At 32.8% G+C, this 15,753-nt stretch overlaps 1 protein-coding gene across 1 annotated transcript in view; it reads right to left on the reverse strand.

Moving 5' to 3' along the window:
- LOC129222200 (ankyrin repeat and SAM domain-containing protein 3-like) overlaps positions 1–14,799 on the reverse strand; it is a 32,643-nt gene extending 17,844 nt beyond the window's left edge. The window contains exons 1-4 of the mRNA XM_054856670.1: positions 14,644–14,799; positions 13,458–13,579; positions 10,875–10,956; positions 4,637–4,751 (exon numbers count right to left, since the gene is read on the reverse strand). Of these exons, the coding sequence (XP_054712645.1) occupies positions 4,637–4,751; positions 10,875–10,956; positions 13,458–13,579; positions 14,644–14,793 (469 nt within the window). The 5' untranslated portion in view covers positions 14,794–14,799. The remainder of the gene's footprint in view (positions 1–4,636; positions 4,752–10,874; positions 10,957–13,457; positions 13,580–14,643) is intronic.
- Between the last annotated feature and the right edge of the window lie 954 nt (positions 14,800–15,753).

Consider the following 15,753-nt stretch of genomic DNA (forward strand, 5'->3'; position numbering starts at 1 on the left):
GCAAAATGAACTAAAAAGTGAAAAATAATCTTTGGATGATAGTAGTTGACCAATCACTTAATTTTAATGTAATACAAAAAAGCGTGGGGTGCTGTCTATTTACATTTTTGTTTTGACAACAAATGGAAGAAATTCAAGACAACTGATAAGAAGCCCCCCAAGCTTTTTTGTATAACATTCAAATTAAGTGATTGGTCAACTACTATTATCCAAAGATTATTTTTCACTTTTTAGTTCATTTTGCTACGAAAGCGTGCTTTTTTAGTTTTTAAACTATTATTTTATTTTTCTGTTTTTTAGTCTTATGTTGGAGAATTATCAGGCAACGATATTATTTATAAAATGAGTGCGAGGTAATATCTTAAAGTTAAGACAAGGGCACCCTGATGGGAAGCTACTGCGAGTCATCGATGTATGTTTGCGGAAATCATATTTACACTACTTTGAAAATTTGAGATGCATTTGAATAAAAGTTTTGTTCAACAATGGTCTGATCAGCAATGAATTTCCAATGGAAGGCTCACCTAAATTTTAGCATAAAATTAGTTAAAAACAATTATATTTCATGTTCTAATTACCTTGGAACATTGGAACAAATTTTGTCTGATGAAGAAAAATTAAAGGTTTTTGGAGATATTTTGAAATAATTTTTGCAAGCATTTTTTAATGTATTTCTAAAAAATTTTTCTTTTTTACATTGTTGGATTTATGCCAAAATATTGATTAAAATTGGAGGAAACTAACAATTAAAAGAGTTAATTAAAATTTGATTATAGAATATTGCCTTGTCATTGTGTCTGAGGTCGCATGCCAAATTTCAAAAGAATCCGATCGCAGGAAGTGGGCGAAATTTAAGCTGCAAGATTACGTTACAAGATACATACATACATACAGGTGAAGCTAATAAAAGCGTGTTAAAAAATATGAATTTAATAGGATAATATATATATAGGATGTCTGTTAATTTGAAACTTATTTGAAATATGGAACTATTAAAGAGCAAAAATATGTACTAGGTATCAAATCACCAGATCAAATCAAAAAATATCAAATACCAGAAACATGTATGCTGTCTATCATGAAAAGATAAATAATACACAGGTAGTTTTAAAGGAAACAAGTATTATTCAAAAAAAACTAGCAGTTGTAATTTTTGTCAAAAAAGAGCAAAAATATAATATGGAACCAGTTATGCAGAAAAGTTTGCTAGGCACATTATGGATTACTGATTTTTCTGGATAACTGGTTGATGATCGACCCATCATATATTGGTCATGCTTGTACTGTATGTGTATCTATTTCTGTTATTAACTAGATTAAGAGTAAAATAAAACGATCAATATTTATGTACTTAAGATTAGATACAATCAAGAACTAAGATTGCTTAGAAGAAAAAGACATTTTTTAAAACTTATAATTGCTCTAGAAATAATGAAGCAACCAACACTGTGAGGAAAAAAAATATTTTCTAAACTTAGAACATTTATATCAAATTTAAATACTCGAAACCATTCCTATTTGGATTTTATGTGTTGAACACTTCATATTTCTATGACCAATGACATACCAAGGGGTTGGTGGCAGTGGCACTTCCAAGGGACTTAAGAGCAAGAGGGGTGGCAGTTTTCTAAGATTATTCCAAAATATGTTATGATTTTTGTGAAAAATACTTTAAAGATCTTTATGCAGAAAAATTAGTAAGAATACTGCTATAACGGAAAAAAAAGAGAAACATTTTGCACGTATGACGTATTCCCCGAGTCAGCTTAATGCTTCTACACTGCAGTGGCATAACTGAGAGGGGTTTAGGACGAATAATCGCTCTTTTTTTGGTAGGAGGGCAGCATTTTAACTCTTGATAGGAAAAGATATATTTTAAAAAATTTTTCAAAGAAGGTACAAAGTATTATCTTTTACAATTCAAAAGGGAGAAAACTCTTCCCACAAATATTACCTAAGATCATCTAAAACTGCATGTTTAAAGTGACAACTTCAAGAATTTTCTGGGGAGCGTCTCTCCTTCTCTCGATAACAACATTCAAGATACGTTTTAAATTGTGGCATCAATTTCAAAATTTTCTAATTGAGAGAGAACTTCTGAAAATTTCACTAACATCATAGTCGGTTTTTGTGGGTAAAGGTGGGGTTTAAATTCTGAAATGAATACTCTTAAAAGGGGAAAAAAAACATTGTTATAAATAGAAATGAAAAAAATGTATTCTGTCTTTGGTTCATAAACAAACACTACTAATGTATAATAATGAATTTTTACTAAATTTCTATAAAATAGTGGGTGGTGGTGGTGTGGGGGGGGGGGAGGGTCCTTAAAGTTCGTCAGGGGCACTGGTCCCCATAGGTACGCCACAACCTTTGACGATAAGTGACATGCATAAAATGAAAATTTCGCTTTTGCTGTACAACAATCTTTTGGCATCTGCATTTGATTAACAATGTTTCTTATTATTTTCTCAACAGTGCACAATACAGTCGTCCCTCACCATTTAGCTCTTTGGCATTCCCGGCTTCACTCTATTGTGGTTTTTTCCAAATAAATTCAACTTCATTAGCAATTTCTAATAGACTTTTTAATTCTTTCCCTCAAGAGTCTTACAATGTTTTCAACTTCCAGCACAGTCACTTCCTATGCTGTGCTGACGAGTGCTAATAAGCACAAAACTGCACCTTAGCTAGAATGACTGAGCTGGCGGTGTATTTCATGTAACAGAATATTGTTCAATTAATACAGCTTTCTGTGTATTGCCGCATTGTAAAAGTTTGTGCTTGATGTGTAGGATTTTTCACACAATTTTATCTAAATTGCAAATACAAAAAGAATAACAACAATTTGTAAATTAGAAGCGAATCTATACATATAATAAAATAAGATGTTTGTGTGTGTGTGTGTGTGTGGCGCGCATCCGGGGAAAACGGTAAGGCCTAGAAAGATGAAATTTGGTATACAGGTGTAGTTTTTGCTGAAGTTGTGCACCTCGGGCTTCGATTTTTGATATTTTAATTAGAAAAAAAGTTATTTGATGTTTTTATGTGATTTTTAGCACTTTTTAGTACTTTTAACCTCACAGACCCCGAACCAATCGCGCCAGACAAATATTTTTGGTACTATAGTGTCGGAAATTTAATTTTAAATATGATGAACAAAAAAATTTTGAAGATAGAGCAATTTTTGTATTTTTTATGAATTTTTGAAAAAACCTTTAATTTGCATGTTTTTCTGGGTTTTATTTATGTCTAATATCATCCTGCGAGAAGTATCAAAGCCTCATTTCTGAAATTTAAGTTAGTAATAGTAAAAACATTTCGCCCTCTTCAGAAGAAAAAAGTTCTTAAAAATACGCAATAGTTTTTTTTTTTTTTTTACAATTTTTTTAATGCTGAACACATCATGTCCTTTCACGCATCATTCGAAAAAGCGTTCTTCAATCTTTTATGCCTGTGACGTCACTACTTGGGTTTCGATTCGATATTTACGATGGAATCTTAATCGCAAGCAATGTTAATCTTTTTTTTTTACTATAAAGCTTACTTCTACATTTTCTGACGTGATGACCACGTGTTTTTTCGGCAGCGCTTGCTTTTTTTATTTCCTTTTTTTTTTTGTTTTATTTAGGGATTGCATTTATTTCTTTTTCCATCCCCCTCCCCCCAAGCTGGACTTTTCACTGTATCTATATTACGTTACATTTCATAGTTGTGCGCATTAATTCAATAAAAACAGCGAGATTTTTTTTTATCTTTGTCAAACGCTACTTTTTGCATACTAAGGGGAATTTGAGCTTTTTTCTTTTTTTTTTGCTCTACTTAAATAAAAAAAAAGCGGTTTTTTGAGTGTTCTTTGTTTTTATTAGGAAATGGGTGAGGAGGTCAAAATAAATAGAGATGGATAAGAAAATGTAGAGATAGATTGTAAAGGTAGATAGCCGCCGAAGGCGGCAATCTTGGCGTAAAAATGTGAATGGCACAAAAAAAAGATAGAGATGGATTGATTAATACTGCTGCCAAATTTATTTAAACAAACTTGAAGTAAAAAGGTAAATGACAAGTTAGCCAAACAGCCACCGTAGGTGGCTCCTTGCACATTGAATGTCAATGCCCCCCTCCCTCCCCCACATACACCATGACTTTGAAAAAACAATGCTTTCACGTAAAAGTGGAAGTGCTTTTTGTTATTTTTCGACAAAATGTGCACGAAGAGTACGTCGTTTGTGTCTCCCCTCCCCCTCCTTTAAAAATATTCCAAACGACGAAACTGGAGACAGATCTAGAAAATATTTTATTCAAATTATTAATGATATAGATAGATATAGATTGATTGACACCGCCACGAAATTTATTTAAGCAGCCGCCGAAGGCGGCAACATTGGAGTAAAAAAACGAATGATAATACTGATTTATAGAGAAAAACATTGATTAATGTCGTCGCTAAATTGCTTAAACAGCCGCCGAAGGCGGCACCCCTGGCGTAAAAAGGCGCACCAGCTGGTCGCCGCAGGCGGCTAGTAATAAATAAAACGTTTCTAGATTGCGTCTCATTCAATTAGAATAACAACAATAAAAATGGATCTCACATCAACAAATATCATGCACCTTTAAACCTACCTGAAAATAGTTTACTTACTATTTTTTGAATGTAGATGAGCATCTATTAAATTTTTCAGATTGAAAAAGCCATGTTTTTGTGCTATTACACTAGCAGTTTCTCCCTTCTTTGATTCTGAAGCAGGATTTACCCCCTATTAAAATAAAAAATGTGCATCAATCAAATGCAATAGATATTCTTTAATCTTGATTGAAATCTAAAGTAAGTTACAGAAAAATAGAACATAGGAAAAAAAATGCATTTTTTTTTTCTGGTCAAGAGTAATTTGAAAATATTCACGTTTTATGATTCTAATTTAAAGGAGTAATTTATTTTGTATTTTAGAACTTGCACTCAAAAATGAACACGGAAAATATCATTACACTACAAATTAATAAACAGATAAGGTGAATTTCTTTCAAAATTTTACTAAAAAATACATACTAACGTAACAACACAAGAATCTTAAAGAGAAATTGTCTATGTTGAGCGCATGAGAAATTACTTCCAAGAATTTGATTTAAAATAAATATAAATAAGAGTTAATAAATAATTTCATTGTTTTGAAAAAAATAAATATAGGTTACATTTTCTTTAGTGCTTATTATTTGAAATAAAAATTTACCTTAAGATCTTTCGGTTATAAGTTTATTAGATATGACTAGAAAGAAACATCTTAGCCAGAAAGTTAATCCAATTAAAGTGATAATTTGTAGGGCTCGACCGATGGCACTTTTTGGCCGATGGGCCGATGCCGATTGTTCAAAGATGGCCGATGGTCGATTGTTTTCCTCCAAATGGCCGATGCCGCTGGCCGATGGCACAAAAATAGTAAAAAGAAATTAATTTAAATTTTGATATTTTAAATTCAAATTATGTTTTGAACCCTAGGACCCTACTCATTGGAGTTAGGTGCTTGTGCATGTGTAGGCTTGTGTACGCATAGACTTGTATATGCACATAGGCGTGTGTGTGTGTGTAAATATGAGCGTGTGTAGGACATGGAAGCCACCGACCAGGAGAAACGGATTTCGGAGGACATTGCTCAGGACCGGAGGAGCCGCGTCTGCAGAGGCCGGTGGGTGGGAGTGCTGCAGAGGGAGGCGAGGGGGGGGGGGGGGACCAGCAAATCAGCGTAACGTCAAGGACAGTCAAATCAGAACAATAAGCAATCGTGATTGCTCAAAACAATCTAACAGAAATAAATTTATAAGATCCTATTCCTATTCCGAGTCACAACTGACTACAACTGTATTTATGTCGAGGACTGCATACTAAGTGCCTTGCCTCCATTATTTTATATACCGATAGATGGCAGCACCATCACCGGATCGAACAGTTAATGAGAATTTAGAACTAGTCCAGGAGATAATAGCTGCCCGGTGCTAGCACCCCCAGAGGTATCGTTTCACTTGGAGGACATTGAGAAATTGATAAGATTGTCTAGGAATTAAAGGATCCTTGATTCAATTCACTTTACTTCCTTCCTACGAATAAGGAATTGTAATCACAAAAAGAAAAAAAAAACAGATTTCGACCTAAATTTCTATTTTACGATCACCCAATTTACACTTCACAAGTTTTTTTTTCGACACATCTGTACATGCATACGTACCTAAGAACATATAGATGACCGAAATATCCATTTTGAAGGCTTCCTTAGTTAATTATCGCAAATTCTCCTGTGATGTCTTCATGCGGGTAAAGTTGCGTCACTCAAAAATGTTAGGAAATAGTAAGTTGAAAACTTATACGTGCGTAGTATGATCTAAAAGTTCGAGGACAAGTTGTATAAAACCTTACCCTGAATTGTTCACATTACCGAAGTACATCTATCTACAAAATAGTCACCTTGAACGACTATGCACTTCTGCCAACGTTCGTATAGCTTTTAGAAGGACTCCTGGAAGACATTTATCGTAACCTCCTGTAAGGCCTCTTGCTCTGAAATTTCAGAAAATATTCGGACAAGGGTCTCCGAACCACTTTCTTTTAATATTCCAAAAATATTTTTTTTTAAACATGACTTAAGAAAAATTCAAGTCAAGTATCCTCTGAACCTTTCCTCCTAGTATGATAGAATATTGCTTACGTTTTTAAGACTTAAATTTAAAAAAAAAAAAAAAATCCAGAAGAGAGCTCCACAATCCCCTTCCCGTGAAAATTTTCAAAGTTGTACTATTACGTTTTTTGGAAGTTAAATTTCAAAAAATCGGAAGGGAGGGAAAAAAATTTGATTTCTATCTAGTTTTCAAAAAAATAAAAAAAGGGGGGGGGGGAGTCAGGGAGTCCCAAAGTTCCCCTTATTCTAACGTTAACAAATATGGTCTATAATTGTGTTTTAAGTGTTCAACTTCTACAAATTTCCGCGGAGAGCATCGGAACTTTTCCCCACATAGCACCACAGACCGTTTAAAATTGCATTTTTAAAACTAAAAAAGTTAAAAAAAATTTCTGAGGAGAAATTTCGGACCCCTCTTTTTAAAGGAGATTTTTTTCTTAATGTGCCCCTCTAAAACTATTTTCTAGTTGCGCCACTGCGCCTGTTGTCATGTTTTTACGGCTATAAAAAGTTTTATGAATTATTCATCACTTACAGATTTGATAGATATTCAAAGCGGCGTTTTAACTTGATATTTAAAATATTTTCTTTTTCCGGAACGCATTGTTTGCATATCAGAGGAGCTGCTGAACATTAAATAGTTTCGAGATATGAAGTATATATATAAAAATGTACACTATATTTCAAATTTAAACATTCACACACTATTTTTTTGAATAAATTAAAATGCCAAACGTATTATTTTCCATTTTATATTTGTCTGCAAAACCTCACTCCAGGTTTACTATATTTTCCCCGAACGCCAGTGCATAAGACATTAAAAAGACCAGTCAAAAGACATTTGCACGACGGCGCCGATCAGGCTTGGCGTGACCCTGTTCAGGGGTGACTAAAAAAGAAATTCATTCTGAAATTGAAGTAAATAATTTTATATGACTACAATAACTCCCTTTACTTTGTATTAAAAAGTAAAACAACAAAGTTCCTTTTTTTTCAAAAACATCGGCCAATTCCATCGGCTTTTCGATGTTTTTTAAGGCCGATGGGCCGATGTTTCCCGCAAGTTAGCATCGGCCGCCGATGCCGATGGCTAAATTGTTGAACCATCGGCGCCGATGCATCGGTCGAGTCCTAATAATTTGATGTTAAAGCATGAATCACCATGACAATGGCATAGTAAATAAATAAAATTGACAAGGTACAAATTTGGTACACACAATCAAAGCTTTAAAAAAAATGAAATTTTCCCTCAAGGAAGTTTCAGCTTTATTGAGCTCATAATGAGGTCCCGGTGACCAAATTAACAAGGGACCAGACTTGCCTCTCTGATTTTAAAAATAATAAATTATATGAATGAACTGGGTGCGATAAATCTTGGGCACAAGGTCATCGGGGGCCAACCGAAAAAACAACTTGGCGACAAGTTCTTTTAGAAGACGTGTTACACCAAATTTTACTATAAACTCTAAAAAATATTAAGCAGCAAGTTATTGCCGTTAAGCCAGGGCTAAGATGAATTGCATGTAATTTTTAGAAATACTTTGGAGCCATAAAACTGTTTCTGAATCTTAAGATTTTGCAATGTTTATCTGTCTCTGTAAAAGAACATCAAAAAGTTTTCCCTTATGAAGAAATCTTCCCTTCTATAACATTCTTCAGTTTATTATTGCGAAAAAGAGGGTTCATATAAAAAGAGATTTTTTGTGATATACATCCCTGCTTAGAGCACTGATTAGTTAAAGTAAAAGACTCCATTGAAAGCAGAACCTCAGGCAGTTGCCTCATTTTTTCAAGTCTAACATCCACACAAAAAAAGTAAAATCATACAAATGATAAAAATTTAATTTTATCATGCACTTCATGATTTAATATTATCATGCGTGACTCCAGGGTCACGTGCGGGACAATTTGGGCTAAATTTTCCATAAAATTTCATCTATACACAAATTACTAAGGGCTGGCAGTTAAAAGTTTGTTGACCCAGTAAAGTACTTGACTCATGTGATTTGCTAAGCAAAAAATTTTTTTCTAATTAAATTTTTAAATGGGACTTTTTTTAATGAAGTTTACCTTACCTGTCACGTGTGGAACATACTTTTGGACATCATCTTAAGAATTCTTGATACCAGCAATATATCCTTCGATTCTATTGTTAAAAATCTATTGCACATATACTTTGCTTTCCTACTAATTACTTTCTAGTGACAATTTCAAAAAGATACAAGCAGTGGGCCATTACACAAAAAATCAGATGTTTTGTCACACGTGACTGCTCTATATTTTACGCTGAAAGTAATATTTTAAAAATTTGACAAAGATTTTTTACCTAAGAAACCACACACACTTGTGTAAATTCTTAAGCAAAACAATTTGGTTAACCGTTTTGAAACGGCATATAGATCTATCAAGTGCGGAACAAAATAGCTGCTTTTTTGTGGAATGACCCTTATACATTTAAGTTTAATTAAGGGTGATAAATTTTACATTTTTATAATTTTTAATTGGTTCTTAAAATACTTAAGTTTCAATATATTGAACACTTTTTTTTAGCCTTCAATATCTCTTTCAAATGTTTCAGTCAATAACTACATTTAAAAGCATAATTCCACTCAGTTCCTCAAGATTTATAGGTAAATAATTTTGTAATGTATTAAAAAAGAATAATTCAAGATTCACATTCCAAATCAAGAGTTTGAAGGTATTCAGTTGAATATTTGGTTAGAAGTTTGACCAAATGTTCGGTATTTGGCAAAATATGGTATTTGGTGCATCTCTAGTTTGAATGAAATTCAAATAATTCCTACCTATGAGGAAAATTTAAAACTGTGATTAGCTATGATCAATGGTTATAGGACAAAAAAGCCAACAGGCGAAAATATGACTTCAGATTTAATGTTACAATACAAAAACAAACTAAGTAGTTAAAAATTGAAAGAAAAAATATATATATACTCTTACTTAAGTATACGACTTAATTAAAAAAAAAAATCTTGCAATATACATTGCTGTCCCTGAATGAATCCATCCAGGCTGTGATGATTAAATAACTCTTAACTCCTAAAAGCTTTTTTACATTTTTAAGAATTACACTTTATAACATTTTCATAGATTTTAAAATTTCTTAAGAAAGCAATATTTTTGTTTGGTCCACACATTTTCAATCAAGCATCTGAATCTTAAAAACTGTTTTGTTTTTATTTACAACACATCTTTCAGTAGAAGTTCCTTAAGAATAAATAAGGGTGTATAATAAAGCAAAGTTATGATTTTTTTTTTTTTTTTTTGAAATTAATGTATGAAAGTTACCTACTTGAATTAAAGCATGCAAAGTTTTGCATGAGATTGAGCGTCCAAAGAGCTCATTAGCATTGTTAAAATACTTTAATTGCTTCTAAAACAGCACAAATAAATCAATATAAATAAAACAGAGAATATATGTGTGTATGTATGTTCCCTATACAAATCCAGTTAACGTAGTTACCTTGGATCTCGACCAAATTTGGCAGGGAGTTACTTGGGCACCCAAGAAGGAAGGTAGAAGGGTTTTTGAATGCCAAAAAAGGAACCGAACAATTTTGAATTTTAATTTTAAGACCCAAAAATGTCCTTTTTCTATAATATGAGGGCAAAAAAATGCTCGCTAAAATTAGAATAAAATATCCACAGAAACCCCTGATTTTTCTGCTTCAGATAAAATTTGTTCCAATGTTCCAAGGTAATTAGCATGTGAATTATAACCATATCTAATCTCACACTAAAATGTAGATAAGCTTTCAAATAGAAATTAACAAACTTTAATAAACAATGCTTTTATTAAAGTTTGTAGCATGAAGAAAATCACTGAGAAGGAAGATCTATTGCCATTTTTTTTCTAACATATAAACAAATAAAATTATGGCTTTTGTTTTGAGACTTTTCTTGTAATAGGGGAATTTAAAAAAAAAAATTTCTTTTTGGATATTTTTTCACAATCCGTTGGGAAATTTTACAGATTTTTTTTCTTTCAAGCCTGATTGTTGAACATGCGTTCAAATCCGGGCGACGCAACAAGTTATTGAAACAAAAATAGAGTAAAAAAGATATATTTAATTAACTTCCTAGTTACAACAACATGATTTAGCTACATATTTTTGTCTCTACATTGTTAGCAAATCAATATGTCCAATAATATGTTTAGCAAGCAATATAATCTGAAACATAAACAATTGCACTCACATAATTCAAAAGATCTTTAGCAATCACTTCATGGCCTGCAGAAACTGCTACCATCAGTGGAGTTAATTTTTCTGAATATTCACTACAATAAAAAGTTACAGTTTGAAAACTTGGAAAGCATTACATTGCATAAAGCACACAAACAAAGATATATACAGTAAACACTTGCTGAAAAAATTTTCAGTAAAGAATTTTGTACATAATGTATAATTTTATTTGCTTTCATTCAAATTTCCTAAAGCTAGAATTTACATTGTATATTACGAAGTATCAGTTACACTGTTCATGCTTTTTACTCGACTATATCCAAAGGACATACATGTGTTTATGGATAAAATTTTGGAGCATCAATTAGGATACTATCGCTAACAGTCAGTCTAAAAGAAGGGAGAAAGAAGAGGCTTGGAAACTTTAAAAAAATAACCCAGTTGAAATAACTTTTAAAGGTGTTTTATGATGATTATTAAAATATGCAAAACATCAGAAATATTTGTTTTATTTAGAGATGTAAAATTTCCGGAAATTTTGAAATGGTGGAAAAAAAATGGTTTTTTTACCGGGGTTTTTTCGGGAGGAAAAATGGAAAATGATTTTTTTATGAATAAAATTTGGGTTTCTGAATAGCTCTGTGTTTCTTGGAACATATAAAGGGTTAATCATTAAAAAATATATGCTATCCACACATCTTCTTTTTGTGCTTGACAGAAATACACATAAAGGTACGATTAATTAGAAAAAAAAAACCCTTTTTGTTTTATAACTGAGAGCTATCATGGTCAAACACCAGAAATAAGTCAAGTCGTCATTCAACCAATAATATTGGATAATGTTGGTCTAATCATAACAATTACATTTTCTATTTTAGATTGCCTTTGAAACTTGAAATATTAATTGAAAATTTTAAGTTTTTTAATCAAGTAGAACGACAGTTCATTTGCTTGTTGTGCCTTGGCATACAATAATTGAAATGGTATGCCATTTCAAGTGGCTTGGAAATGATATTTGATGATTGGAAAGTGTACAAAAACGAACAGTGAACATTTCAGTTAATAGTCAGGTTATCCAAAGGTGAGTTCAATAAGGTCTTTGGGTTTCCACGAGAGAAGTTGTTTGTAAGATGGGACTTTGTGCCTGATAAGAGCGATTAAGCGGAAAAACCGCTGAAATAAGTTTTACGAGTTCCAAAAAGTTCAGGCATTCGTATGTCTCCAAAGATGCCAGAAACGTTTGAGACAAGCTTCAAGTTCACGCTGGAAGAGATACCTTTCACTGATTCACCATTCAAACAGCTCATATCCCCTAGAACAATAAGATTTGGTCTATAGACACGCCAAGTGCCTTAGAAAATGTTAAATATCGCCAAAATCTGTAGTCACGCTTGGTCTGTGATGGAATCAACACAAGCGATTAAAAAATCTCTAGTTTTTTTTGTGGATGAGTGTCGTAAAATGAATCAAAAAGTGAACCAGAAGGACATTTTAGAAGTTATTGTACTTCTTTGGGCCTAAGAGCGCTTCAGCAATATAGACTGGACATTTTCCTTAAACTCTACACTGATTCATATGGCCAAAAAGACAAGAGTGGTTTAAAGCGCATTGTTTTTGATATGGTATCATCTTTTGAGTGGACGCTCTACTCGCTAGACCTCAATCCCATTTATTACACTGTGTGGCCTATTTTAGAGTCAAAGGTCTACTCTAAACTACACATAAGTTTGGACTCTCTAAACCAATTGTTTTTAGGAAATAGGATTGATTAAAGGACTAGTGGCCCTTGAATGAAAAGCACCTCTGTATTACTTCAAAAAGCGGCCAGTTTGAAACCAATTAATTTATTGATTGCTAAAGGTCTTCTCATATTATTATTGTTGTTATTATTTGTTAATTTATTATTTTTTAATAAAGTTTCATGGAAAAATGCTTGCCCGGGTTTAACTGGGAGCCCCAGTAACTATAAAATTTCACTGGTCCCTACAAACTTTTGACCATTCTTGTATCCTGGTTTTCAAATAAAAAAAAAATAAATAAATAAAGAAACATGATAAATGGAAGTAATTATTAGTTTTTTAATAGACAAAATGTAAGAGTTAGAAACAATATATAATAATGCTGTAGAAATATTTCTTAACATATCTTTTCTCACAAAGAATACTAAACATTGTTAATAAAAGCACAAACTTTCAACAAATTCAAGAAATTTTTTATTTTTACAATTTTTAGGAATTTAACTTTACCGGTCCCATAGACAACTAAAATTTACATTTTGCTGATCTGATGGGTGTTTCTGTGGTTCTGGACCAGCGGACCACTGTTAATTTCGAGCCTTGCAGTGTGTTCCAATTAATTTCAATATATATATAAATCCTAGTTGAAAATTGATGAAAATATCACAGCTATAAAAGAGCAATGTCTAAGTTATAATGCCATTACAATTAGCTGTTTACAGAAACTAGAAACATAAACATTTGTATCTAAAATTAAGGGAAAAAAAAATAAGTATGGCCATAACTACTCATTAACAATGTCTATAAATTAATAATAATAAAACAATAAATCAAAAAAAGTAGGGCGATGAACTATTTACCAAAGATTGACATTAGCCCCTTTTTCCATCAAGAGTTGAACAACACTTCTATGACCTAATTCTACAGCATGGAAAAGTGCAGTCCAACCATTTTGATCTTTTTCATTAACAGCAGCTCCAAACTAGAATTGAAAAATTATCTTCAACACGCTAGTACATTAAAATAAAACTACATTTACACATTGACATTTTAAGAAGTTCATTGAATACTTGAAAGGTCTGTAAAAAATGAATCTTCACAAAGATTTCAAAGCTTACATTAAAGAAAACCATATTGTAATGAGATACATCACGTATGTTCATATATTTGAAATTCAGTAAGAGCAGCCATATTTTCCTTTAGCCCTCTTTACTTAAGCACTGGGTTTTGGATCATAAGAAAAAACTCTATGAAGGTCTACTGCTCTAAAAATCTTTCCAACTAGGCCTCTATAAATTTTGGGCTTCCCTTGCAAACAAATCTATGGTGCCCCTCCCCAGAGGCTAGCTGCGTGTAGTTGCTATGTTAATAAACGTCACTGCTATGTTTTTATCGATTTCTTGGGACATTGGGCCCCTGAGAGCTCGGACCTCACCCCCCCCCCCCCCCCGTGCAGCAGGGTGTGCTGCTGCGCAGTTCGGGGCTTGTATGCAACATTGGAAGAAATTAACAAGATTACCTTTAAAATACAACTAATGGTTTTTAATCCCATTGGTCTTAAACAGAATTATAGATCAAATTTCTATTTTATTTTTCATCATGCTATGTAACAACACAGGCAGTTTCCATTTTAATATTTTAGTTTTATTAAGACTTTTGGAAGTTCAGGCACATACAAGGGCACCCATATAGGGGGCAAAGGGGGGTCCGAGCACCCCCCCCCCCCCTCCTTAGGAATTAGAACTTCCTTGTTTTTAGTTCTTTTTTCTTTGCAAAAATATAAAAATATGACTTCTCCAGCCATTAATGAATAAGTTATTAAAAATGTCGAATTTTAATGACTCTAATCTGTCCTGAAATCTTCTTCCATGGGGAAAATATCCTGCTAAACCATTGTTAAAATATCTGAGCCCCCCCTTACAATTTTGCATATGGGCGCCCATGGGCACATATAAGCATAGCTAGATAATGTAGATGCGCACGTAGTTTAATAAACATGTATCAAATTATAACAAGAAATTAAAGCAAATTGTTTTCAGGACTTACATCAATAAGCAGATTTACAACATCGACACTCCCACACTTGGAAGCAAGCATTAAAGCAGTTAAGCCAAAAGTATTTTTTATACTTGTGACAGCACCTTCTTCCAACAAGAATAAAACTACCTTCAAGTTAGCACAAGAAGCTGCATACATTAATGGTGTCCAACCTTCTTTGTTCTGCTGATTAATAATTGCTTTATCTTCACTACTGCAAGAAATACATACAAATTAAATAGTACAAGACAAAAATGAAACATGATTCAATATGTTAAAACTCTTCGGGATCAGGTGTAAAAAAGAAATTAATTTAATAATCTTGGTTTAAAGAACTAAACTAAGTAAGAAATAATTTTTTAATGAGTTTTACTAATCTTAATACTAAGCTTTAAATCAAAACTTTTGATGTTTCACAATTTTAATAATTTAAAAATATTAGGAGGTTTCGCTCCCTGATCATCAACCTGCAGAAGATTGCTTTGCAATCATATGCATGGGTGCAAGTTTGGTCATGTGTTCAAGACGGAGAATATTTTTAGCCCCCCCCCCCCCTGCATGCAGGCTTAAGGAAAAATTTATGTGTATAAATGTTGTAAATTTTAACAATGCCAGTTTTGGAATCTGTGTTTGATTTAAATTTTAAGCTTTTAAATTGTAATATTTAGGCGTTTTGACATCATAATTCCAAAAAATCTAACATCCGGAAGTAAGTGTTGGGGGGGGGGGGGGGTCTGGGAGCTCTCCCCCAGAAATTTTTTCAAATTGAAGTCTAAAAAACGCTATGGTAGGCCATTTTGGTAAAGTTCTGGGAAAGGAGGGGTTCAGGGACTTTTACATCAATTATTTCAAACTGATAGTCCCAAAACCACAATTTTCGGCAGCCTTCAAAAATATTAAAAAAAAAGGGGGGGGGGGGCGCTCTGGGCTCTCCTCGAAATCGAAGTGTTAAAAACGAAATTGTACTCCATCTTTCATAACGTTTGTATGCTTTTGAATGCACTATGGAAAGGATGGAGTTCAGGAACCCTCCTTCAGCAATATTTCGAAATTGAAGTTCCAAAAACGCATTTTTAGACGATGATGGATTTATCCATCATCGTCTACATAAGGTAGTGC

The sequence above is a fragment of the Uloborus diversus genome, chromosome 5, assembly GCF_026930045.1.
Source record: "Uloborus diversus isolate 005 chromosome 5, Udiv.v.3.1, whole genome shotgun sequence".
Classification (NCBI taxonomy): domain Eukaryota; kingdom Metazoa; phylum Arthropoda; class Arachnida; order Araneae; family Uloboridae; genus Uloborus; species Uloborus diversus.